The sequence below is a fragment of the Pistacia vera genome, unplaced genomic scaffold (assembly GCF_008641045.1).
Source record: "Pistacia vera cultivar Batoury unplaced genomic scaffold, PisVer_v2 Contig980, whole genome shotgun sequence".
In the NCBI taxonomy this organism is placed as follows: Eukaryota; Viridiplantae; Streptophyta; class Magnoliopsida; order Sapindales; family Anacardiaceae; genus Pistacia; species Pistacia vera.
Window position 1 is genome coordinate 51,934 of NW_022196868.1, and position 26,238 is coordinate 78,171.

Consider the following 26,238-nt stretch of genomic DNA (forward strand, 5'->3'; position numbering starts at 1 on the left):
TTATGTTGGGTCGAATAATTAGTAGAGTTGAGTTGGTTCTGGATCCAGCTATAACCTTACAATTTTTTGAGTTTGAAGGAAAAATCACACACAACAGACATGTTAAATAATTAGATATTTGGAAGTCAGACAACCAAGGGTATTTTAGTTATTTCTTCAACTGTACCCATGTCAAATGACAAATTTCTCTAATGGAGATAGACTGAGGGTAAAACTTCATGTGTTTCTGAAACCAGGGGTAGAAAATGTTCTTTCACTATAGTTTGGGTGACGTATGTTTTTCACTCACTAAAATAATAATACTCTAAAAAACTGCCCCAGTCCGTGGCAGCCCTTATAAATTAAAATCTGCGGCCCATTAATTTACCCATATTGAGGATCCGGATGGCATAACATAGTCCATTTACTAAGTATAGATGCATTTGGGATAATTTCGTGGGAGAACGACATCTTCCCACCCAAGGTTTGGTAAAGCGACACTGTCCCGTTTGTCAAGTTTCAAAATGATACTTTATTATCTGTTAATATTTGAATGAAAAGATGAAAATACTTTTAAATAGTTTATTTCTTAATTAATTTATTATAAATTAAAATTTAATTAAGTCAAAGTCTTTACTTAGTTATTTTTAGTTCAAGTGTAAAGATATCTTTTTTTCTTTGTTTATTTAATTAATTGATATTAATTTTCTATATTAATTAGTAAAAATAAAAAACATTATAAATTTAGTAGATTATTGAATAATAGTGTTAGGATATTGATGACATTATAAATAAATAAATAAATAAATATTAAGGTCATTTAACTTTAAACAATTTCATTGCATTACTTTTAACTTTTTAGGTGGGGCTAACTATTTTTTCTTTTTTGACTTTTTGGCTAATTAAAAAATAATAAAAAATTTATAAAGTCAAATATTTAAGGGTATTTTCATCTTTTTAGTAAAATATTAACGAAAACATAACACAACCTAACGAATGGTGGGAAAGTGTCATTTTGAAACTTGAAGGGTGAGAAAGTATCGTTTCGCCAAACCTTGGGTTGGAAAACATTTCTGAATTTATCAACAGTTAGTTCCTTAAAAGAATGCCTATCAAATACATTTTCAAAAATCATCAATCAACTGCTTTTCTAAGACTACTTTTATAAATTTTTTTAGACCTGACACAAATTTTCATGATAAGTAGCATTCCCAAATTTTTTCTCTAATCTGAAAAAATAGTTTAATCTAATTCACCAAACACTAAAAAGTTGACACAACAAAAAAGGTTTTGGATAATTTAGAATCACTTTTGATATTATAAAAATTGTTAAGTTTTATGAGTTCTGTGTTGAATGGTAAAGGGGCTTCAAACCCAGACCCCAAAGCATAAAAGAATATCCCCTCTTCCACTTAAATCATTTTTTTCTTAGTGTAAGAAAGAATATAAAATGGGCAATATCTATTAATAATCAGAACAAAGTCACTATGTTTTATAAGTTGATTCAGAATTAAATATACAAAAATCATTAAGCGCACAAAGTGGTGATGAGTTAATGATGGAAATATGAAAAAGAAGGTGAAAGAGTGAAGAAAATGATTTACTTTTCCGGGTATTAATAGGTTGCTTTGCTATCCTCATCCATATCAATAGAAAAAGTAGGTTTCAAAATCATCTACGAAATCCATTTGCTTAACACTTCTGGCTTAGTTATGCCTAGATTCTCTCAATTATCATTAATTTATTATTGTAATCTCATGTAAAGTTCAGTTCCTGCTTCGTACTTATCCCTTGATTTGAAAAACAAGTGGGGAGGTAACCTTACTATTAACTAAACCTCAACTTGCTTCAGTTGACTTGAGTTTTTTATTATTGCTAACCCTTCAAAATACTATGTATATTCTGCACATTAGAGCATGAAGAGTTGACTTTGAACGTCCAAAAGTGAAATTGCCATGATTTGAGTATTTGACAATGACCTGGTATAATTAAAACCATTGTACATTCATGGCCTTCCCTTCTTTGCTTCCCATAAATTTATCAAAGAGATGAAGATGCTCAATTTCAATGCTATTGTATTGTCAACTTCAATATTGTTCTTATTCAGACCTTGCCATGCTGACACTAATGCTATTGCTGGTACTGAATGTTCAGAGGCTGATAATTCTACCTCTGAAAATGCATTTCAAACCAAACTCAACAATCTTCTCAATTCTCTGGCTGCAAAGGGAATTCTTCAGCATGGTTTCCATACATCTACAGAAGGAAAAGGATCAAACAAGATTTATGGTCTTGCACAATGTAGAGGTGATGTTTTTGGACCAGATTGTGAAAATTGCACCAAGGAGTCCATCAGAGTAGCTGAGAATGACTGTTCACAGAGTAAAAAGGTTAAGGTTTGGTTCAAATGGTGTTTTCTTCGCTATTCGGATGAGGATTTCTTTGGTATTTGGGATCAAACTTCAGAGGCTTTAACTAATGATACAAATTTTGATGATCCATCAGTGGTTTCAAGAGGGTTTAACTTTATGACTGAACTTGCAATCACGGCTCCAAAGCAGCCTCAATTATTCCAGACGTCAGTCTTCGATGCTGGGGCAACTGGGAAGAGATATGGGATGGCTCAGTGCACCAGAGATATCAGTAGGAGTGACTGTAGCAAATGCTTGGATAATCAATTGATGACTTTTAGAACTACAGTTGGAAATAAAAGAGGATGGGAAATTTATGGGTCAAGTTGTAGCATGTGGTACCATGATTTTCAGTTTTTTTTCAACATCTCCTCCCGTGCAAGTGAAGGTGAGTTCTGTGATGTCATGGCTTTGATTTTCTTATTTTTAGTTTTTTACTGCGTGTTTCAGATGGATTCAGTCTTTATTAACAGAAACTGGGATTTTTAGACTTGGTATTGCTGCAACTGATGTATATTATTTGGTAATGTAGGCTTCAGAATATCATCACTATGTTCAGTGGTTGCAGTTGCCATGATGGTGGCAGTGCTAAAGCTTCTTTTAATTTTATAGTCTGGAAGAGCAATCTGATATCATATCCAGGAGATAAAAATTTTGGGTTGTCAGTAAGCAATATTATACTGATTATCTAAATTTCCCTTTCTGATCAATGTAAACGACTTCTTAACTTCTGTCATGGAGGGTGGAACTGCTGAGGTGAACTTTTAATTAATTTGTTGATACTGTTTTACATTCATTATTCTTGTAAATGAAAATTTCAATTTCTTTATCAATCATGAACTAATAAAAGAACTCTCATACTAATATGCCAAAACCTGAATCTGCATAAACATGAAGAAAGAAGCCTTTGGGAAAGTAATTGTGATTAGTCATTCTTTAAAGTCAAAGGTCAGTTGGTGTTGGTAGACAGGTAGAGGCTGACACACGAGTGAGACCAAGAAATCAAGAATTAAAAAATAATCAACCAATAAAATGAGGGAGAAGCAAGTCAGGCAATCTGTTAGTATAGAGGCTGAACGGCTTACAGGTTTTCTTAATTCAGAAATCTTTACATCACTGGGACCACTATGTTTTTTACTTCTGTCAAAGTCAATGAAAGCTCACCACCGTGAAATGCTGGCATGGCAGGTTAACTTCTAAACCTCGCCAAGCATGTCTTGCTCCAGCTGAAAGGCCATTACAGCATAGTTTTGATACTAGCATTGTGACTTTTGCTCTTGCTTATCTTTTTTATTGTAATAGGCATTCTATTTAGTAAAGCCTAAGCCATTTTGGAGTTGTAGTTAACAATCGAAGTAGTATAATGTGCAGTAAACAAGTACTTACACTGCCATTACTAAATTCAAATTGATAATGGTACAAGATGTTTTCACTATGCTTCACAATCAGTAATTCAGTATTCTCTACTTGTCACAATAATAGTATTGAAGATAATAAAAAGATTCTTCCAAGAAAAACGTTCATAACATTTCTAAAACGAAAAGTTCCTCTGTTTGTTAAGCAGAAAAAAAGAGAGAGCTGTAATTAGTGTTTTACTAACTTGAAATACTAGTGGAAGTTTGATCTGATGAGAGAAACCCTGTCCGTGACCCAGATGTTGAGGAGTGATCAGACATGGTGGTAAATCTACCAACAGAATATGGAGGTGTTAATGGCTGGGGAAGATTTATTGCTTTGCTCCCTAGCATGAGAACAACTTGAGACATGGTTGGCCTATTTGCAGGGTCATCCTCAACGCATAACAGGGCTATATGGATCCATCTCAAAGCCTCATTTATAGGACAAGTATCAACTATGTTTTTATCTATCAACTCTATTCCTTTGCCTTCATTCCAAAGCCGCCACCCCTGTTAAGGAACATATTTGATGGAGTTCAGCATCAGAAATAATTTTCATGTTTGCAGCTCGGAACAGATTGAATATAAAAGAAACACTTACATGTGTTAGAATATTTTGACCACAGTCAGAGTGGTAATTGCCTCTGTTCTTTTTTCCACTTATGATTTCTAACATTAGGATCCCAAAACTGTAAACATCTGACTTGATTGAGAATAGTCCCTCTAGTGCATACTCTGGTGCCATGTAGCCACTGTTAAGGGCAAAGAAAAGGTTTTTTTGAAGTCAATTATAGCATCAAGATAATGAAAGAAAAATTGAGTTTAATGTAATAAGGAATGAAGGAATTTATATCTTTGCGGAGATTTCCCAAATTGCTACTTACATTGAGCAAGATCTATGTAAAAGTAAAGTGTAAAGGTTGTGAGACAGTCATTTACTAGTACTGTGTTCTCATTGTATGACAAACATTGATTGGTAAGAATGAAAATGATAGAAATGACTTACTATGTGCCAACAACTTTCTCAGTGTTGGCTTCAATTTGATTGCTTCCAAATATCCTTGCAGTGCCAAAGTCTGATATCTTGGGGTTCATCTTGTCATCCAATAACACATTGCTTGCTTTCATATCTCTATGAATAATTTTGAGGCGAGAATCCTCATGTAGATATAAGAGGCCTCTCGCAGTTCCAGTAATTATGTTTGCACGCTTTTCCCAAGTTAGTTCCTTACTTTTCACTGGATCTGCATTCTTGAAATATTTTAGGAGAACAATTCTCTTAGATGGCTAAAGCCCTTTCATGAGATTAACAAGCCTTAGTATTTACACAAGCTGGAGTATATTTTCCTTTTGTTTTAATAATTCAAACAAGAAAGAAGACAGCATATAAGTGCTATGGGATTGAATCAGGACCATCGGGTTGTCCTTCGCCCCAAATGCAGGGTTTTAGCTTTTCGAAATGTGAATCTGTGACGGTTTGGGATAAATAGTGATCATACAACACGTAATGGTGACTGCTATTTTTTGGGGTTAGTAGTGCCTTCCCATTAAAGAAATTAAACACATTGGACAACTTGATGAACCATTTGAGAATGATTGGTAGGAAATGAGTAGAATTATTACTGTTATGAAAAACTGTATTGCAGCTTTGATTGACTGACAAAATGTAGACAGTGATCTAGTCATGTGCTTAGTTAAAATGCATCAGGGTCTAGCCATCATTGACAGAGAAATCATGAAGTCTAACGACATGTTTTTCTCACAAGGAATTAAGTGACATGCAGAGGAAAAAAGAAAAAAAATAGTATGCAGCAGATCAATGGGAGACCAAAGGAACAAACCAAACAAGAAGGCATCGAGGCTAGTGTTCGCCATGTACTCGTAGACAAGAAGCTTTTCATCTCCCTCCAAGCAGTATCCCAAGAGCCTCACAAGATTCTTGTGTTGAAGCTTGATAATTAGAATCACTTCATTTCTGAACTCTTCAAGGCCTTGCCTTGATCTCATTGACAGTCTTTTCACCGCTATTTCCTTTCCATTAAGCAGCTTACCCTGAAAGCATTTATAGTCATTTGAACCACAGAAATAATTATTTATTAAAGTAATGGCAATAGGTCCTTTTATGTCTTTAGAATAAGGTCACTAGTAGTTTACTTTTCATGTGTACAAGCAGTTCAATTTAATTTCCATTCTCTGTTCTTCATGAAGAGTTAATTTCAGTAAATGGACAGTGAACCAAATCACAATCAATGCCTAATAGCCAATTCATGCATCAGAAAATATAATACAATCAGTATATATATCAACCTTATAAACAGGGCCGAAACCTCCTTCACCAAGCTTATTTGCAGTAGAGAAATTGTTTGTAGCTGCTTGTATGGTAGTTAAACTGAAGCTATTCATCTCTCCACTGTGATGTTCTTCTGTTGCATGAATAGTTCCCTCAATTAATTCTAAGCGATTTGTGCCTTTGAAATTTGGTAATAGAATTTCCTCGCTCATTCCTTCCCCTGATTGATAAATTATTTTGTCAAGAAATAGAAATTCAATTTTGGGGTTAATATTGAGCATACAAGCTTTATTTTATGCACCTGTTAGTCTTTTCTTTCTGCAGGCAGATGAATAATACCAGAAACCTAACAGAGCTACAGCAACAGTGGTTAATGTTGATACAATGATGATTACAATCTTGGCTGTGTTTTTTCTTCCTTTCCCTGCCATTACATAACAAATAATTATAAAGTTTACCCCAAATCAAGAGCTTTGATGTAAAGAAAATATTCAATTGTAACATATCACAAAAGAACCTCCAACATTACAATTTCTTGGTGTTGCCTAGACATAACTTGCCAAAATCTGGAACAATAAAAGAAAAACACTAATTTGTTGGTCTAATGGCATCAACCAGGCAAACAATTTCAATTCAGGGAAACATGACTGAGAATTGTATTCTTGTTTTCTAGGTCAGAGTGTTTGACTTATTGCTCATTTTCTATTTAACGATTATTGTTCCATTTCTAAATGGGTATTTTCCATGATGCCTTTTGGCACTTGGCAGAGCTAGAAATTCAACGAGTGATCTAATCTGAAAGGCGAGGGGGATTCTTTGGTCAGAATTGACTAACCGTCATCGTTAGGTACTGCTGGTTGTGGCGCTGCCGGAACAGGAGTAGGTGTAGCCGATAGTTGCTGATAGAATTGGTATTCCTCGTACCTTAGACTACAACTTGGGTTCAAGATACGCCACCCTTTCCTATCTTGGCAACACTTCTGGACGTCATCTGTCAACTGCCCCAAACAATATTGACATGCACTCATATTTATATCTCTGGTACACTGAACCAGTGCATATCCACGCTGAGTCCCACTAGGTACAACTCTATCATCTGTTCCAAACATCTTCTCTGTATTTGAAGCAGATTCTATAAGAGTGTATATCTGACCCACTGCTCCGTAGTTCGGTTCACCCGGTGAAGTACTATTATTATTGTCAGTATTCCACATCAACAAAGCTGGAGATGATTGTGTAACTCCAAAGAAACTTTTGTTAGAATAGTGCAGCATGCATTGATCGTACCATATAATTGCACTTCTATTAGATGGACAACGTTCTGTGATATTTTGACTGGCAAATGTGACACAACTTTTGCATGAGTCAGTAGAAACATCTCCCCTGCAGAGAAAGAGTCCGTAGATTCCATTGAATGAATCCTTGTAGAAGCTGTCAAGAGAAGCTTTAGATGATAAAGAATCCAGGAGGGTTGAAAGGTTTGATGTATAATTCCTTGTGGCTTTAGTATTGTTTCTATCTAAACAGAAATGCGAATTGTACGTTGGCTGCTGGCAATTGATGGAGCCAATAAGCCCAAATATTATGCTCAAAAGTAAGAGAAAGACACCGCCCCATTGCTGTGGAAACATGATTGTTTGTATATTCGGATTGAACGGAGGTGGGTTGCAGGAACATGGTGATTATGGGCCTTATGGCTACTTTATATTTCAGTGGGGTAGAGCAAGTCAAGACGCTGTTATGCGTGCCACAGGGCAGCACCTGCGCAATGTACTTCTTAAACAATAATATAAATGATAGTGCACCAAACCTGGACATATTCTTCGTTTAGTAATAACAATTAATTCTGGATTTCTTAGGAGAGTTGTTAAGTATTAATTCCTCTTCTTGATTACGTTGAAGACTGCACCTTTTCAACCTAAACATTTGAAAATAAGACGAGAAATCGATTGCTCACACTTCTTATCTAGAAATTGTCTCGTTTGGCAGCCAAAGTCAACAACTTCTCTGGCCTGGCCATCTCGCAAAAATTGGTGATGGAATATAATAATGTTATCTGAAGTAAATCCGTCAATTGTCTGGTAAACAGTTTATCATTTTGATTGCATATATTTTGTCAAAAAAGAGGGCAAGTCTTTGCTATATTCAGTACCGATTTTATAATTCAATAATACTTTAGGTACTAATGGATGAGTACTAATATGCGTATTAATTAAAACATAGTATTTATACTATGTACATAATATGAATATTATGCTTTAATTAGTACACATATTAGTACTCATCCATTAGTACCTATAGCATCACTCTAATTTAATATGGATTTATGATTTAATATGGATTTATGATTTGATTCATGGTTGATATGCTCTTTCCTTTCACAGATTTTATTTTACTGATACAAACGCATTAACATGAAAAATTGCATAAAATAGAGTAAAAGACATGTTCCCACCCAAGGTTTTGAAAATCTCCAAGCTCTCACGTTTCATAAATTTTAGATTTCCATCCTTAAATTAACATTATTAATGACAGTTAAGTTCTAACATACTCTCTTTCAACTTTCACATTATCCCAGCTCCAAAGACGCAATTTAGAATTAGGGTTTAGGGTTTAGGAAACGGGGAGGAAGAGGAGGGGAATTTTTTAGAGAAATTCTCTCAACTTCATGGCTGCAGGGGGTGCCGCCGTTGGCGATCCTAGCCATTTCTGGCGCCCCCCATGCCAACTTCACCTTCACCTTCACCTTCACCCTCCCCCGCCTCCCCTCACCTTCTCCGTCGCCTGCCCCTTTGGTGGTTGCGCCGACCACTTTTGCGTCGCCTGCCTCTGCCAGATTGCATGCGATTGTTGCTGGATCGTGCCAATCTCTTGCTTGCTTGCCCACGTGAGCTTGATGCATGACCCTCCCCGACCGCGTGCTTGCCTTCGCTGGCCCGCGCCTTGCTCCCCGTTCGCTGTCGCAGCCACAATCTTGCGTGCTGTTCACGCGATTCCAGTGCGCGACACTTGTTGCCGAGCTACGAGTTCTTGGGCTTTCTCCCTACAGTCGGTGCCTCCAGTCCACCCTGCCATGCCCTTTGTGTCCTTCGTCAACATCATTCGTGCTCTGCCGATCCTATTAGATCTTGCACAGCGCGAATCCCCTGCGCGATTGGCCGTGCCATCTGCAAGTGGTCCCGATTTGTTTGATTGGTATGTTGGTCGCATGTGACTGAAGCTTCCTTTGATTACCGGTGGTTGTTTGTGGCGGATCCTGGTTGATTTTGTTGGAGTGGCTGGGTGGTCATGGTGGTAGTGGCTAGGTGGTGGTGACAGCAGCAGTGGCTGGGTGAATGGAGAGGGGATCGTGTAAGGTCCAAGAAGAAGATGTTATTGAAATAATTCCATTAATTTGAGGGTTAAAAATAATTTATTAATTTATTTTTCAAGCAGTATGATAATAGTATCCTTTCATCTGTGTCAGAACACTACGGCCACTAAATGTGTTAATTTCTGAAATTTATAAAACCAGGGTGGGAAGTGGGAACTTACGAAACCTTGGGTGGGAAATAGGAACTTACGAAACCTTGGGTGGGGAACATGTCTTTTAGTCCATAAAATATTGTCCATGCGGTTGTTTTTTTTACTTTTGTTTTGACTTCTAGTCTCTAAATTCTTTAGACAAATCAAAATTTAATAGTTGATTGTGAATAAATGGGGTGCAGTCGAGCTGAGCCAAGTAGTGGCTAGGTCGAGCTCGGCTCGGTGAGAAAAAATGAAAGCTCGAGCTCGTTGAGCTCCAGCTTGTGAGCTTGAGTTCGGCTCGATAATTAAGTTACATGGTTCGAGCTCAACTCGGCTTAATTCGTCAAGTTTTGAGCCGAGCCGAGTCGAGCTCGAGCCAAGCCCGTTTGCAGCTTTTTCCCAGCAAAACACAGCACGGCTTTTTGTTGTTCTTCTTTCATTTTCCCAAATCTACCTCTTCTCATCAACGTGAATTACCACTCCAATTTACACCTTCTTCCACAACTCTTTTTCATTCTCACTTTCAAACCCATCATAATATTCTTAAAGTAGCATAACAATATATAATTAATTAATGCATATCTCAATAAAGCTCAGTAGATTATATACCTTGATGTTTTGTAGTGCTAATATATATATACAATGTTTGTATATGCTGGAAAGCATGCTACATATATACAATGTTTTCATATTTTCTTTATGCTCAATAATTGTCTTTCAGATAAATAAACCATACTGTTTTAACATTCAAACATGGGAAAATGAAACCTTCATCACAAAATCACCATTAAAAGTGAAAAATAAGCTAAACCAAACATTAAGCATATGGAATTCAGTCCATGGGAAACAAAAAGTATCCTATTTTCTTCTGCCAAATCATATCAACAAGAAGACCAGCAGCTTCTTTTCTTTTGCATCCACCTGACCCATGAAGCTTCTCTTCTCTTGCATCAACTCAAAGGTTACAGGAAATCTTCAAGCGCAGGAAAACTTGCTCAACATATGGAAATCTTGCTGTAAAAAAGGGACTAATTTAGCTGATGCAATCCATATTAAATGCAAAAAATCCACTCAAAGGTTACAGGAAAGCTTCAAGCGCAGGAAAGCTTGCTCAACATATTACTTGCCTCTTGGTTATAGAGCATTTAAACAAAGAAATGGTGCAGTTGCTCCACCCAATTTCCCCAGTTCTTCTACAAGACAGTGAAAAGTTTACAAAAATATGGAGCACCAATCCACTAAATGAGACACCTTTCAATCACAACAAAACCAAACCCAAAAATCATTTAACTAAACTACAAATTTTCCTTACTAAAGATGACTGTAATATCTGCCTACACTGCAAATTCAAAGCCAAGCAAGGACATGAACCTTTTCCCATTAAATTTCAGCATCTTCCTCTCCAGCATCACCATAAATTTTTTTATTCCATTCATTCAACTTCAGAGACATCAAATTAATTCTTGTTCTTTCATTCAACTTCAGAGACACTAAATGGAAAAGTAGAGTATATATGTGTTACTTTTACCATCACTAACCTGTCAAGATTCCACCAAACTTCATAGGATCGGAAGCCGAAACTCCTCATTTATCTTCTCTTTCTAAACAACAAAAAGGAAAACATATTGTTTTAGTTTAAATAATGTTAATAAATGACCAAATTAATACATAATTTTAATAAAATGGATCATACTTACTTTGTAACTTTTCTTGACTTCATAAAGATTGCGACACCAATCACCACCACAGAGTAGCATTTGCACGGTATCGGGAGACAACGATGATCGATAAATGTCAATAACTCACTAAAGTCATGTATCATTTATCATACGCAAACATTAATTTCAACATTAATTTCAGCTCTACCCAATATAAATTATAATGTATTAGTGGACTACAATAGCCATTAATTTCTCAGTAAATTATAAATTTAAAAAGAACCAAACAAGTTAGAAATAGTTGTGAAAGCTCAAAGAGAGAAAATTATTCATATCTATCCATACGTCATTTCAACTTTACAGAAAAGAAACCAACAATTGGTTGTCAATTATTTAAGATCACCGTAACTGGAGCTATACATCAGTGCTCAATAGTCCATTCATTTAACAGAAATTTCTCTTCAATTTGGGGCCTGCACATCCGTTGCAAAGCACTTTACCAACATATAATCAAAGCATATTTTACAACTAGAATCACCTTTACTCTCTACTCTCTCCCTCTTAGTACATAAATTAAGACTAAAAAAAGGGCCTCTTGAACATGAAATCTCTTATATACTGAAAGCTAAAAAGCTTTATTTGCAGGAGTTATGGACCACATGGAGGAAGCACAAATAAAAAGCAAACCAAGGGGAAAAACCTAGCATAGAACTCAGACCCAAATTTCCGTTGGAAGGGTGTGTTGGATTCACTAATTCTTTTTTTTTTCCTGGAAAATACAGGTGGGAAGATAGTGATGTTCAGGTCCCCATTAATACAATCTTTAACGTCTGATGTACTACTGAAGAAGACACTGAAATTGAGCGACATAACCATCATAACCATCAAAATTCTTCTCTAAGAGGCATTTCGTCAAACACAACAATTCTCTGCAAACTTCCAAAAATTAACGGAACTCATATCACCTAGCTTCCAATTTCCAAATACGCAGCAAAGTCAACATAAACAAACGATGAGAGGAAAACAAAGAAATTTGTAATCAACGTAAACAAGTTTAAAGAATGAGACTCACGACAGAAGACAACTTTGGGTGTCAAGAAGCAGGAAAATGTACCTTGTGGCAACAGGGAAGTGAAGAAGGGAAGATGATGGTGGACGGTAGTAGCTAAAGCTGGTCGCTGGTCGGTAGTAGCTGAATGAAGGCTGGATGAAGGCTGGACAATGGTGGTGTCTCAGATCTTGCGGTGTGTTTTGGCGGAGGTGAAAAGCTGAATGTCTCTGTTTTCAGCCGAATGAAAGACTTCATATCACATTTTAGGGCAAATTTTAATAGGCGAGCTTTGCCTAGTCGATCGATCTCACGAGCTCACCTGCTCGAATGACGTCGCAAGTTCTTCGAACAGTTCGTGAACAGTTCGAATCGAGCCCGAGAAGCTCGACAGTTTTCACGAGCTTGAAGTTGAGCTCGAACTCGTGAACTACTCGTCTTCCGACGAGTCGAGCCCGAGCTCGTCAAGAGTCGAATCCGAACAGCTCACGAGTAGCTCGGTTCGACTGCACCCCTAATTGTGATGGAAGTTCTTAAAGAAATATCTATTTTCCTTTTGCCTTACACGATAAACCAATATTCTTCTTGATGAATTCATCCAAGCACAAGCACAAGTGAGTGGAGCACAAAACAGATGCATTTGAGAGAAATAGTAAATTCTTATAGGAAAACACATATTATCAGCCTGGAAGAAGATACTCGGAGAACCTAATAAGTATAAGTCTACCCAGCAATAATGCAATTATGGAACAAAAAGAAATGAACTACTGATATACAGTGAGCTAATTTTATAGATAAATGTATCAAATAGAGGACAAAAAAATATAAATCTAAACCAACCGAGGGTCAATCTTCATGCTGAAGAGCTTGAAGGTTTGAATCCTATTGTAGCATCATGCCACACATAATAGGATAAGCATGAAAATTAAAGCTCCAAATTTACAAAAGCATTCAAATAATATAGTCACTTTTCACAACTGCCCTGGATTTCAACACTACGAACTTACAAATGATGCAAAGGTTCTCAAGACTATCGTTAATGCAGCTCCGTGACTGATGCCTCATCTGTTGACAATGGGACAGTTTCGCTATTCAACTGTTCGAACTTTGTGACTCTTGAATAGCTTGCCGAGGATGATATGTCAGACATAGTGTTGTGCACAAAAAACGCTGGTTCTGAAGGTAGTTGAAGGGAGAGGGAGTTGCTATTGAGCATGACAACAACTGAAGCCATTGTTGGCCTGTCCACTACATTTTCTTGTACACATAGTAATCCAATGTGAATGCATCTTATCATTTCATTTTTTGAACCAACGCTCAAAGTGGGATCAATGAGATTTGTAGTTGTCCCTTCCCTCCAATTTTTCCATGCCTGCAAAATTTAAATAATAATGAATACATGAACTCTGTAAACTGAAAACTTCTCCAAAAATTAGTTTATACTTACAAAGCTTAGAAGGTCTTCTACATTCTCTCCGTTGCGGAAGCAGTTATTTCTCTGACCACTTACAATCTCCAGAAGTAATACTCCAAAACTAAAAACATCTGACTTAACTGAGAATTGTCCATGCATTGCATATTCTGGAGCCATGTAACCACTGCATAACAAGATCAACATTTATTTCAAATTGAAATGTAAGTTAGTTTTTTTCTCTTTTTCCAAATTGAAATGGGACTTAAATAGTTACAATTATTAATTCTTAGTCATTGAGAATACTTACTAAGTTCCAACAATTCTAGTTGTATTGCCTTGAGTTTCGTCTCGCTCAAACAACCTAGCCATACCAAAATCTGCGATTTTAGGGTTCATGTCTGCATCTAAGAGAACATTACTAGCCTTGAGATCACGGTGAATAATACGAAGGCGAGAGTCTTCATGAAGGTATAGAAGTCCTCAAGCAACGCCTCCTATAATTTTGTAGCACGTTTCCCAATCTAGTTGTGCACGCTTCTTGGGATCTATACGATTCAAGGATCGATACAATGAAATAATAATGATCACTAACATTATCACATTCAAATTATATATGGTTGTATCTAGATACAATGATTCATTCATTTCAATAATGAAAATGAAATCGTTACAAGTACAATTAAGTCATTGCAGAAACAGAACATACCAAAAATGAAGTGATCCAGGCTTGTATTAAGCACAAACTGGTAGATGAGGAGTCTTTCATTTGCTGCCGATTAACCAAGCAGCCTGACTAAATTTCTGTGTTGAAGCTTGGCCACTAAAAGTACCTCATTCTTGAATTCTAGATCCCCTTGTGCAGAACCCTTAGATAGCCTTTTTACAGCTATTTCTTGTTCATTGAAAAGCCTACCCTGAATGTACATCAGAATGTAGTGAATGTGATTTCAAGTTTTTAAACTTCATGAGTTAAAATGTTTTGGCAACGGATGATATTCTACCTTGTAAACATCACCAAATCCTCCTTGTCCAAGCTTATTTGAATCAGAAAAATTATTGGTTGCAACTCTAACAGTGTTGAAGTCGAATTGTAAGGATTCAGCTCTACTAATATCATCCACAGCTTCACCTAAAAAGAAAAGTTAGCTCATAGTCCTACGGGAACTAAAATTGTACATTCATTAAGAATTTGCAGAAAAATATCAAATTGGAGCTTTCTATCTTGTTAACGCAATTGGCAGTAAATAACTCAATTTAACTTTTGTTATCAGTATTCTATATTATGAATTGAGCCATCGTCAACAAAATATCAGCCTAACTTGATCCAGACCTAACATGGAAAAAGAAAATAAAAAAGTTAAGAAAACATTTAGGTGAACGTTAACGCCTTGGTAACGTTAGTTGATATCTGCCGAACATAAACAATTATGTTAGTTTAATTTTAAACCATTATTCAGCTTTGCTTTTGAAGAAATTGATCTGCACCACAAATAGGGAATTAAAGAAAATTAATCAATTTTCACTTACTATCAACTTTTTCCTTTGGCTTTCTCATCCTGAGAAAGATGAAGATGCAGATGATAAGTATCACAACAACAACTAGTGGAACAATAATTATGATGACAGTTCTAGCTGTGTTATTTCCGTCTCCTGCAAAAAAAAAAAAACAGAGGTGCGTCGTTAATTAAAGAATACCAGCATACTGAGAGGCCAAGTTTAATTGATCGAACAAGTAAAGACTTGTCATCTTTAGGGAACCCAACAAATTGTACCGTAAATTATATATGTCTGGAATGGAAACTACTATTTCTACATTAGGTTTATGCTAAATATCATCTCAAATTACATGAACAAATAGAACAAAAACGTTTAAATAATGAGAAATTGTGATAGCTTTCATTTTAGCACAAGTTAAGTCGTTCAGATAGAATTTTCACAACAGCACGGAAAAAAAGATGTCTTGATCAGCAATCTACCTTCTGTAGGCGGCGGCGGCAGCGAGTTTGCCGTTGGGTCAAAGAAACGGTAAGGCTCAAACCTGAAGTTGCAACTGGGTGTAAGAACTCTGCCTCCTATCTTCCCACTGCAACAAGATGGTATTTCTGCAATAGCCTGATCAAGACAATCAGAGCATATCACCCCAGACAAGTCCGGAGTACACTGCACGAGTGCATAAATGGGCTGAAAACTTGCAGTTGTATCTCCCTTTTGAAACTTGAGATGTGAACTCCCCGAGGCAGCTGTACTCCGTAAGTTCCTCAATAAATCTTGCAGCCCCGTATTGAACGCATTCACATCGCTCGAGACGTTTTGTGTACTAACCAATTCCAACGATGGTTGAATTTCCATCTCTCCAAAAATTGAGTTGTTGGAGTATCGGAGCATGCATTCATCGTACCATCCAATGGCTTCCTTTTGGTTGGGGCAGACCTGCAAGATCTTTTGGGTGGCGTTTTTGACACAACCTCGACAGACGTCAAGTGAAACATCTCCTCTACAAAGAGCAATTGCATTCACTTTGTCGGGTTCTTGGCCGGAAGATTCATTGTAGAATCCATAGTCTATTTCGTTATTGGAGGAGATGGAGGACAAGAGGCTATTGAGATTTGTTTGGTAGGCGCTGTTATTTGTGTAGTTACCATTGTCATTTGAACAGCTTTGGATTACGAAGTTCGGCTGGGCCAGGGAGAGAACAAGAAGATGTGTGAAAATAGAAGAGAAGAAGAAAAGCAGTCTTGAATAACCTTTTGCCATTGTTACACTTTCGGCTTGTAAAATTTGAATTATGGATATAAATTTACGAAGTTACAATATATTGGAATGTTTTGTTGCAGCTGAATTTGTATATTCAAAGGATTTGAAGTCAATGTTTTGACAATATCTGTACTAATTCATTGTAGAATTACATAATACCGTTCAATTTTGGACTTTAAAATATAAATTACAGCGGATTAGGATAGAAGTGGTTGAAGACAAGCCACAATTGACCTTATCAATGTTTGCATCTAAACGCGGAGTTTTGTTCTTGATTTTTTCATCTACCTCTCTTAAAAGGATTTATTACCGGTTCCTGATTTAACCACGTTCCAGGTGGTGTCCACGATATCTCATGGACTATCATTCTTATAAAAGAAGAGTAAAGGGTTTTTTTCTCACCCGGTTTACTGACACTTTCTACATTTGACTTCTAAAATACTACTTTATTAATTATCTAAATTTATATTTTGTTTCTGATTTCAGTATCGCTGCAACCTTGCATTACCACCATTCTTTTCTTCAGTCATCACCCACTAAAACCTCTCAAGCCCTACTCACTCCGACCTCATTAATTGCCGACAATTAAACGGTTAGAGTTTGTATAACCATCCTCCCAAGTCAAATTTCGATCAATCCCAACCATCAAAATCTAACATTCCATTATTAAGAGACTCATTAGTCCCCCCCTCCAAAAGTCCCAATAGCCTAGACTGAGTTTACTTTTTGTTCATTGTCAGAATATAAATTTTAGTATTAAAATGGTATTCTAAAAGTCTATGAGTGAGAAAGTATTGTTAAATCATTATTTGGATGAGAAAAAATCGTTAACTCTATACAAAAATATAGGAAATTTGTGAAGGTCNATCTACCTCTCTTAAAAGGATTTATTACCGGTTCCTGATTTAACCACGTTCCAGGTGGTGTCCACGATATCTCATGGACTATCATTCTTATAAAAGAAGAGTAAAGGGTTTTTTTCTCACCCGGTTTACTGACACTTTCTACATTTGACTTCTAAAATACTACTTTATTAATTATCTAAATTTATATTTTGTTTCTGATTTCAGTATCGCTGCAACCTTGCATTACCACCATTCTTTTCTTCAGTCATCACCCACTAAAACCTCTCAAGCCCTACTCACTCCGACCTCATTAATTGCCGACAATTAAACGGTTAGAGTTTGTATAACCATCCTCCCAAGTCAAATTTCGATCAATCCCAACCATCAAAATCTAACATTCCATTATTAAGAGACTCATTAGTCCCCCCCTCCAAAAGTCCCAATAGCCTAGACTGAGTTTACTTTTTGTTCATTGTCAGAATATAAATTTTAGTATTAAAATGGTATTCTAAAAGTCTGTAGGTAGAAAAGTGTTGTTAAACCATTATTTGGATGGGAAAAGGTCGTTAACTCCATAAAAAAAAAATATAAGAAATTTGTGAAGGTCAAAAAGTGAATTTGTATAACAAATGGAGAGAAAAGGTCAAAGAAATTAAATACTGATATATGGGTAATTTCATAAATATGTATCAGAAAACAAACAGAAAGAATGAAAATATATATTAATCGTTTTATACAATCAGGTTTCAGAGTAGTTCAAGGTTTCAACAGAATCGTGTTTAGTAATGGTGGAACAACTCTTAATGAAGACTATCGAGGATAAAGATCTGTAATTGATGCCTCATTTGCCGTCAATGGAATAGTGTCATTCTTGGTCCGATCTGCTTCTTTAATACTTGAACTATAGGCAACCGAGGACGACATGTCTGATATGGTGCTGTGCATAAAAAACGCTGGTTCTGAAGGAACTGGAAGAGTAAGGGAGTAGCTATTAAGCATGAGAACAACAGATGACATTGTTGGTCTACTGGCTACATTTTCTTGAACACATAATAATCCAATGTGAATGCATCTTATCATTTCAGTTCTTGAACCACTTGTCAAACTGGGATCTATGAGATTCATAGTTGTCCCATCCCTCCAGTTTTTCCATGCCTGCAAACAGCAATGACAACGACAAGGAGACATAATTTTTAAACTATTCAATCTTGTCAGCTACAGATAATAATTTTTTTTCCATATTAGTTGTTATTTATACTTACACAGCTTAGAATGTCTTCAACAGTCTCTCCATTGCGGAAACAATTATTCTTCTGACCACTCACTATCTCCAAAACTAACACACCAAAGCTGTATACATCCAACTTAACTGAGAAATGCCCGTGCATTGCATACTCTGGAGCCATATATCCACTTCAAAACAAAGAATATTCATTTCAATTTGAATGGTAGCAAAATTTTTTCATCACTTAAACATTATATTTATCATTACTAACTTTAATTTGCAGTACTTACTAGGTCCCTACTATTCTACTTGTATTGCCTTGAGTCTCATCCAGCTCAAACATTTTAGCCATACCAAAATCTGCAATCTTAGGGTTCATCTCCTCATCTAATAGAACGTTACTAGCTTTCATGTCACGGTGAATTATCCTTAGGCGGGAGTCTTCATGGAGGTAAAGAAGTCCTCGAGCAATACCTCCAATAATTTTGTAACGCCTTTCCCAATCTAGTTGTGCACGTTTCAAGGGATCTATATATACATGTATAGTTAGCAATATGATTCAATGTACCAAAATTATACTGACCACTAAGTATCTGTAATATCTTTAAAATAAAATTGAAAGGAAATGTAATGACATTGAGATTTATAGTGTATTAGTTCATCTCATTTATAACATTCTAGTTGAAGTAAAATTATTTCACAAAAAACCTGAAGTCATTACAGAAAAGGAACCATACCGAATATGAAATGATCGAGGCTTGTATTAGGCACAAACTCGTATATGAGAAGCCTTTCATTTCCTTCCAAGGAGAAACCAAGCAGCCTGACTAAATTCCGGTGTTGAAGCTTGGCCACTAATAGGACTTCATTCTTAAATTCCAAATCTCCTTGTCCAGAACCCATAGAGAGCCTTTTCACAGCCACTTCTTGCCTATTGGAAAGAATACCCTGATAGTAGAGCAGGTGAAAGTTGTATAAATGACCTTCGAGAGTTGGAACTTCTTAATTTAATAAATATAAGCTGCGGAAGAATAATAACCTTTATTACCTTATAAACAGCACCAAATCCTCCTTGTCCAAGCTTATTTGCATTAGAAAAGTTATCTGTTGCAACTCTAATAGTATTGAATTCGAATTGCAAGGACTCTACCCGACTGATTTCATCCACAGCTTCAGTACCTAAGGACAAATTAGGTCATAAGAAAATCAAATTACTAGTTTCTTCAAGCACTTGGATAGCATGTGAATGACGAGCTTAAATTGTTGTATAAGCAATTTTCAATGTAACATTTGCTATGGTTATGATGAGTTTAGCAGAGCATTTATCATGCTAACTCATAATTTCTTTAAATTACAGGAATCATGTTTCCAATAGTTAAAAAATAAAAGTAACCAATTGACTTACTTTCAACTTTTCTCTTTGGCTGCTTCCTCATCCTTAAGAAGATACAGATACATATGATAAGTATCACAACACTAACTACTGGAACAACGATGATAATAACAGTTCGAGCTGTGTTATTGTTATTCCCTGCGAAAACCACAAGTTTATCATTAGTTTAAAAATAGTAGCATAAGGAAAGCCGGACTTTAATTGGTCAAAGAATCGATATCTTTAATAGACAACCTAAAAACTTGTGCACACAATTTATGAATGTCTTAAAATTTAATTTAATTTCCTAAACTAGGTTAATACATGAAATTCAACTCAAATGACATGTCATAATGCAGAGAAACACTTAAAACCAATCAGAGAATATGATAGGTTTTCATTTCAGAATAAGTGACAAAGAGAATCAGTTTAAATTTTCGAATAGATATTCTAAGCCAAAACAAAATTGGGAAAAAAAAAAAAAGAGAAAAAAAAAAATGCCTTATTTCGGTATTACCTTCTACTGGCGGTTCTGCTGGCGGTGGCAGCAATGGCGATGGTGGTGGTGAGTCCGGTGTTGGATTGAAGAAAAGGTCATTACTCTCAAACCTGAAATTACAACTGGGCATAAGAACCCTCCCTCCGATCCTTTGCTGACAACAAGCTGGAATTTGTTTAATAACTTCATCTAGACACTCAGTGCACTGCGTCTTGGACAAATCAGGAGTACACTGCACAAGTGCATATACTGGTTGAAAATTTACTGTTGTATTTCCAGTTGCAAACTTGAGAAGAGAATTCCCTGAAGCAGCTGTGTTTCGTAGACTAGTTAACAAACTTTGCAATTCCTGGTTGAACTCATCGACCAAATTATCCGAGACATTTTGTTGATTCCAGAGGTAGCCACCTAATCCAGTGTCAACTACACCGAGAATAGATTTGTTGGAATATCGAATCATGCATTCGTCATACCATCCAACTGCTTCCATTTGGTTGGGACAGTTTTGAAAGATCTTTCGAGTAGCGTTTCTGACACAACCTTGACAGACGTCTAGTGAAACATCTCCTCTACAAAGAACAATTGCGTTTACTTGGTTGGGTGCTTGACCAAAAGAGTCATTGTAGAAACCAGAGTCTATTCCGGTGGAGATGGAGGACAAGATGGTGTTAAGGTTTGCTTGGTAGGTACTGTTAGTAGTGTAATTTCCAGAATCATTTGGACATGAATCTATCAGGAACTCTGGCTGGGCGTTAATGGAAAGAGCAAGAAGGTGTATGAGAATGAAGGAGAAGAAGAAAAATCCTGACAAGTTCTTTGCCATTTTGATACCTTTTGCTTCTATTCATCAACCTCTCTAACATATGCAGAAACTAGAGTGATGGTTCCATACCGCACATTTATACAATTAAAATCCTAGTCTTAAAACTATTTTCCAAATTCCGACTTTAACCTAACCTACAATTGTTAGAAAGGACGAAACAACAAATTGAAAGAACTTCACATATACACGGTTTCTTTTAAAGAATATATATATATATATATATATATATATAAAAGGAAGATTACACTTACAACCCTTTATACTGACTTTAACATCCTGACTAACGTGAAAATCGACATGATAAATATCACCTTATGTGCTATATTAGTTTAACCTCCTACACAAATCTATCACGTTAGTAAGTATATCAGAGTCAGTATGGAGATCGTAAGTATAGTCTTACTGTATATATATATGTATGTATTGATTTGGACCTAATTACTTAAAATAAGATTATCATGAGAATATAAATCTTTTAATTCATATACATATCTTGATCCATTGAAAGACAGACAATTTTGCCATTATTACAAATTAAATCTCAGGCCCATATGTTGAAATGCTTCATCATCCAAGAACTGGTGAGGAGAAGAGAAAGTGAGAAATTAAAATGTAAATTTAGAGAAAATAGGATGAAGCCAAGGGTATAATTACATGCTTTAGGTCTATGAATCAGAATAAAAAATAAAAAACAAGAGGGCAATATTGGAATAGAAAAGATATATAAAAAAGTTGACTATGATGAATACCGTATAATAGAAGGTGGGAGTTAATAATATGATGAATACCGTATTTTGTTGATTATGCATGCATCCAAAGCATAGAAAGGTCAAGATGTTGAAAAATTCTTTCATATTCCTTTAATATTAATTTGTTTGTCAAAATTGACCGTTCAGAGTCTTGGACTTTATAAAAAACAAATGGGTGATTGAGAAACAAGTGGTTGAAGACAAGCCGGCAGAGACCTCATCAATTTCTTATCATTATATCTTCTGCCTTAATTTGCGCGTTACTAATAATATTTTTAAGGAAAAAAAAAAAAAAAGTATATTACTTTTATCATCTACTACGAATTGTATGATTTAATTCGGTGGCGTACAAACATAAACCGAAATGAGAGTTTACTTTGACAATTAATGAATGCAAATCCGTCAAAACTTATGTAGGTTTAGGTTTATTTATAAAAATAAAAGTTAAATTGACCGCCCAATTATTTTTCAATTAGTAGACATTAGTTTTTCTCTGTTGTAAAGTAAGAAAATTAGGTAGGAAATAATCATCTACTTTCTCAAATAACAAAAAAACAAATATTATCAATAAGGGAAAAGTTATTTTCTAAAGTAAGCAGATAAAGCACTAATTTCAAAAAGTATACAAAACAAAGACCAAAAAACTCAACCCCTTATGACAGGGTTTAATATTTATTAGGGGTGACAATTTTTCTTGACATGACTTGCCAATCCAACACCAACATGACAGGGTTTAAACTTTAAATGGGTTGGGTTTACCCTACTAATATTTGGAAAACTCAACCCCTTTATTAATACCCAAATCATAGTTTTATCACATTTTTTCATTCATATACTTTTAAATTATCACTTTATTATTTAAATTTATATTTTATTTTCAATTTCAATATCGTTGCAATCTCATACAACCACTATTCTCTTCTCCGACCATCACTTACCAAAACCCCTTGAACCCTATTTCCATCCAACCTTGTCAATCGCCGATAATCGAACGATTATAGTTTGCACAGTTACCCCTTCCAAGTTAAATTTTGATAAATTCTAATCACCAAAACCTAACCTTCCACTATCAAAAGACTTATCGGTCTCCCCTCTTCAAAACCTCATCATCCTAGACCGAGTTTGTTATTTGTTTGCTGTCAGAATATAATTTGGGTAGTAAATATGTATAAATTTGTGGGTAAAAAAGGCCATTAAGCCATTATTTGGGTGAGAAAAAAGTCTTTAACTCAATCTAGTTTATGACAAGTGACTCATTTATGACCTATGAATTTATTTATAACATGCGAACCTGTTTATAAAATACGAGCACATTTATGTAACGTTTAATCAGTTTATTATAACATCATTAATCCATTTATAATATGATTAATTATTAATAACTGTAATTTTAATAATTAAAAAAAATGGCATTGAATTTTAAATAACAAAAACAAATAAAAAATATATAAGAGTGTTGATGTCCACTTTCGCCAAGGCAGGCCGCAAAAGCCCAAATTATTTCTAAGACCAAATTAATAGATTGGGTCTTGGTCCAGGTATATTCTCTTAATCCTCTTCAAGAGATTGGTGTGGTAGGAATTAGGATAGGGTGTCCAATAAGGTTTATTGGAGCGGATGTACTTCTTAAATTGGCCCACTTGGGGGGATGTTAATCTTAATAAACTACAAAAATGATTAAAATGTCCAAGTCCAAATAATTTTCAAAATAATTTTTTATAAATTATTAAAAAAAAATTCCTAAAATAGCATTGTGTGTAATCACATCATCATACATGCATTAGGCATGAAATTACATATTTTTTCTAGGTTTTTCACTAAAAATGGAAAATTACGAAAATAATCCCGTTTTGACAATTTGTTAACTTTTCATTAGTCACTTTTTGCTGATTTCATATTCACTGAAATCCTAAAAAAAAAAAACAAAAAAAAATACAAAATGCTTCAGTTTGAAATTTCATAATTTTTGGAGTTGTATTTTCATTTATAAAGATTTTATTCATTAACGTGAACTATGTCAACATTCCAAGTCCATTTTTATTTTTAAATCTTTTCAAGGAGTTTTTAAAGTATTTTTCTTCTGGCTTAAAGTTAAAATTAATTTTTTTTTCGTCAATTACAAAAAAAAAAAAAAAAAAAAAAAAAAAAACTTTAAAATCATTTATTTGGGGTAAAATTATAATTTCAATTATATTCTTTTATATAAATATTTAATAATACCCAAAATAAATGTCTACAGCATTGATATATTTACATAATCCTGCAGCATAGGCTATTTGACCATCATGTAGGATCTCATAAGCCCTAAAATTGATGCAAGTGTCTACATGTGATTGGTTGGTGGATATGTGGCAGCATGTGACTGGTTGGTGGTTGACGATATATTTAATCTCTTCACATTCTATGAACCCTTCACCTTCAAATTAAATACCTATACGTTTCCATTTCATTTCCATCATCTTCATTATCTTCTCTCTTCACCTTCTTTATTACACAACCCATCTCTCTAATTTAATTTCTACAAATATTGATTGATTGATAGCCCTTATAAACATCCGGTAGAGAGCATTTGCAGAGGGATCTATATATCTATATAATCCTAAAGCATAGGCTATTTGAGCGCCATGTAGGATCTCAGAAGCTCTAAAATTGGTGCAAGTGTTTGCAAGTGATTGGTTGTAGGACATGTGGCAGCATGTGATTGGTTGGTGGTTGGTGATGTATTTAATCTCTTCACATTCTACGAACCCTTCACGTTCTAATTAAATATCTATACGTTTCCATTTCATTTCAATCCTCTTCATCTTCTTCTCTCATCATCTTCTTCATTACACGAACCATCTCTCCAATTTAATTTCTACAAATATTGATTGATTGATAGCCCCTATAAACATTTGGTAGAGAGCATTTGCAGAGGGATATATATATATATATAAAATCCTGAAGCATAGGCTACTTGAGCGCCACGTAGGATCTTAGAAGCTCTAAAATTGGTGCAAGTGTCTACAAGTGACTGGTTAGTGGATATGTGGCAACATGCAATTGGTTGGTGGATATGTGGCAGCTCATGATTGGTTGGTGGTTGGAGATGTATTTAATCTCTTCACATTCTACGAACACTTCACCTTCTAATTAAATATCTATATGTTTCCATTTCATTTCCATCCTCTTCATCTTCTTTATTACATGACCCATCTCTCTAATTTCAGTTCTACAAATATTGATTGATTGATAGCCCTTATAAACATCCGGTGGCGAGCAAGTACAAAGGAGTCTGTATATCTATATAATCCTGAGCACAACGTAGGATCTCAGAAGCACTAAAATTGGTACAAGTGTCTACATGTGATTGGTTGGTAGATATGTGGCAGCATGTGATTAGTAGGTGGTTGTTGATGTATTTAATCTCTTTAGATTCTACGAACCCTTCACCTTCAACTTAAATATCTATAAGTTTCCATTTCATTTCCATTCTCTTCATCTTCTTCATTACACGATCCATCTCTCTAATTTCATTTCTAGAAATATTGATTGATTGATAGCCCTTATGAACATCCGGTAGAGAGCATTTATAGAGGGATCTATATATCTATATAATCCTGAAGCATAGGATATTTGAGTGCCACGTAAGATCTCAGAAGCTCTAAAATTGGTGCAAGTGTCTGCATGTGATTGATTGGTGGATTTTAGCATGTGATTTGTTGATGGATAAGTGGCAGAATGTGATTGGTTCGTGGTTGGTGATGAATTTAATCTCTTCATATTCTACGAACCCTACGGCTTCAAATTAAATATCTATATGTTTCCATTTCATTTTCATCCTCTTCATCGTTTTCTCTCTTCATCCTCTTCATCGCTTTGTCTCTTCATCTTCTTCATTACACGACCCATCTCTCTAATTTCATTTCTAGAAATATTGATTGATTGATAGCCCTTATAAAGATCCAGTAGAGAGCATTTGCGGATGAATCTATATATCTATATAATCTTGAAGCATAGGGTATTTAAGCGCCACGTAGGATCTTAGAAGTTCTGAAATTTGTGCAAGTGTCTGCATGTGATTGATTGATGGAAATGTGGCAGCATGTGATTGGTTCGTGGTTGGCGATGTATTTAATCTCTTCAGATTCTATGAACCCTTCCCCTTCAAATTAAATATCTATATGTTTCCATTTCATTTCCATCCCCTTAATCTTCTTCTCTCTTCATCTTCTTCATTACACGACCTATTTCTCTAATTTCATTTCTACAAATATTGATTGATTGA

At 35.3% G+C, this 26,238-nt stretch overlaps 3 protein-coding genes across 3 annotated transcripts; 1 reads left to right on the top strand and 2 right to left on the bottom strand.

Annotated features, from left to right (window-relative positions):
- Positions 1-1,929: 1,929 nt before the first annotated feature.
- On the top strand, positions 1,930-3,143 carry LOC116121421 (cysteine-rich repeat secretory protein 38-like). The gene is made up of 2 exons (XM_031407384.1): positions 1,930-2,778; positions 2,923-3,143. The coding sequence occupies exons 1-2, from the start codon at positions 2,028-2,030 to the stop codon at positions 3,000-3,002; spliced, it is 831 nt and encodes a 276-aa protein (XP_031263244.1). The 5' UTR covers positions 1,930-2,027; the 3' UTR covers positions 3,003-3,143.
- Positions 3,144-3,785: 642 nt separating this feature from the next.
- Positions 3,786-16,458, bottom strand: LOC116121423 (cysteine-rich receptor-like protein kinase 25). Its single transcript, XM_031407386.1, is given in 14 exon segments — positions 3,786-4,297; positions 4,389-4,539; positions 4,794-5,031; positions 5,629-5,839; positions 6,095-6,229; positions 6,377-6,495; positions 6,913-7,747; positions 13,351-13,662; positions 13,738-13,888; positions 14,012-14,249; positions 14,411-14,618; positions 14,706-14,827; positions 15,232-15,351; positions 15,681-16,458. Coding segments are annotated over 14 exon segments (3,930 nt in total). The 3' UTR covers positions 3,786-3,985.
- Positions 16,459-17,975: 1,517 nt separating this feature from the next.
- LOC116121430 (putative receptor-like protein kinase At4g00960) lies at positions 17,976-21,354 on the bottom strand. Its single transcript, XM_031407391.1, has 7 exons — positions 20,418-21,354; positions 19,934-20,059; positions 19,577-19,707; positions 19,266-19,476; positions 18,819-19,056; positions 18,566-18,716; positions 17,976-18,458 (listed from the first exon to the last, which is right to left on the bottom strand). Exons 1-7 carry the CDS (start codon positions 21,220-21,222, stop codon positions 18,114-18,116), a joined length of 2,007 nt encoding a protein of 668 aa, XP_031263251.1. The 5' UTR covers positions 21,223-21,354; the 3' UTR covers positions 17,976-18,113.
- Between the last annotated feature and the right edge of the window lie 4,884 nt (positions 21,355-26,238).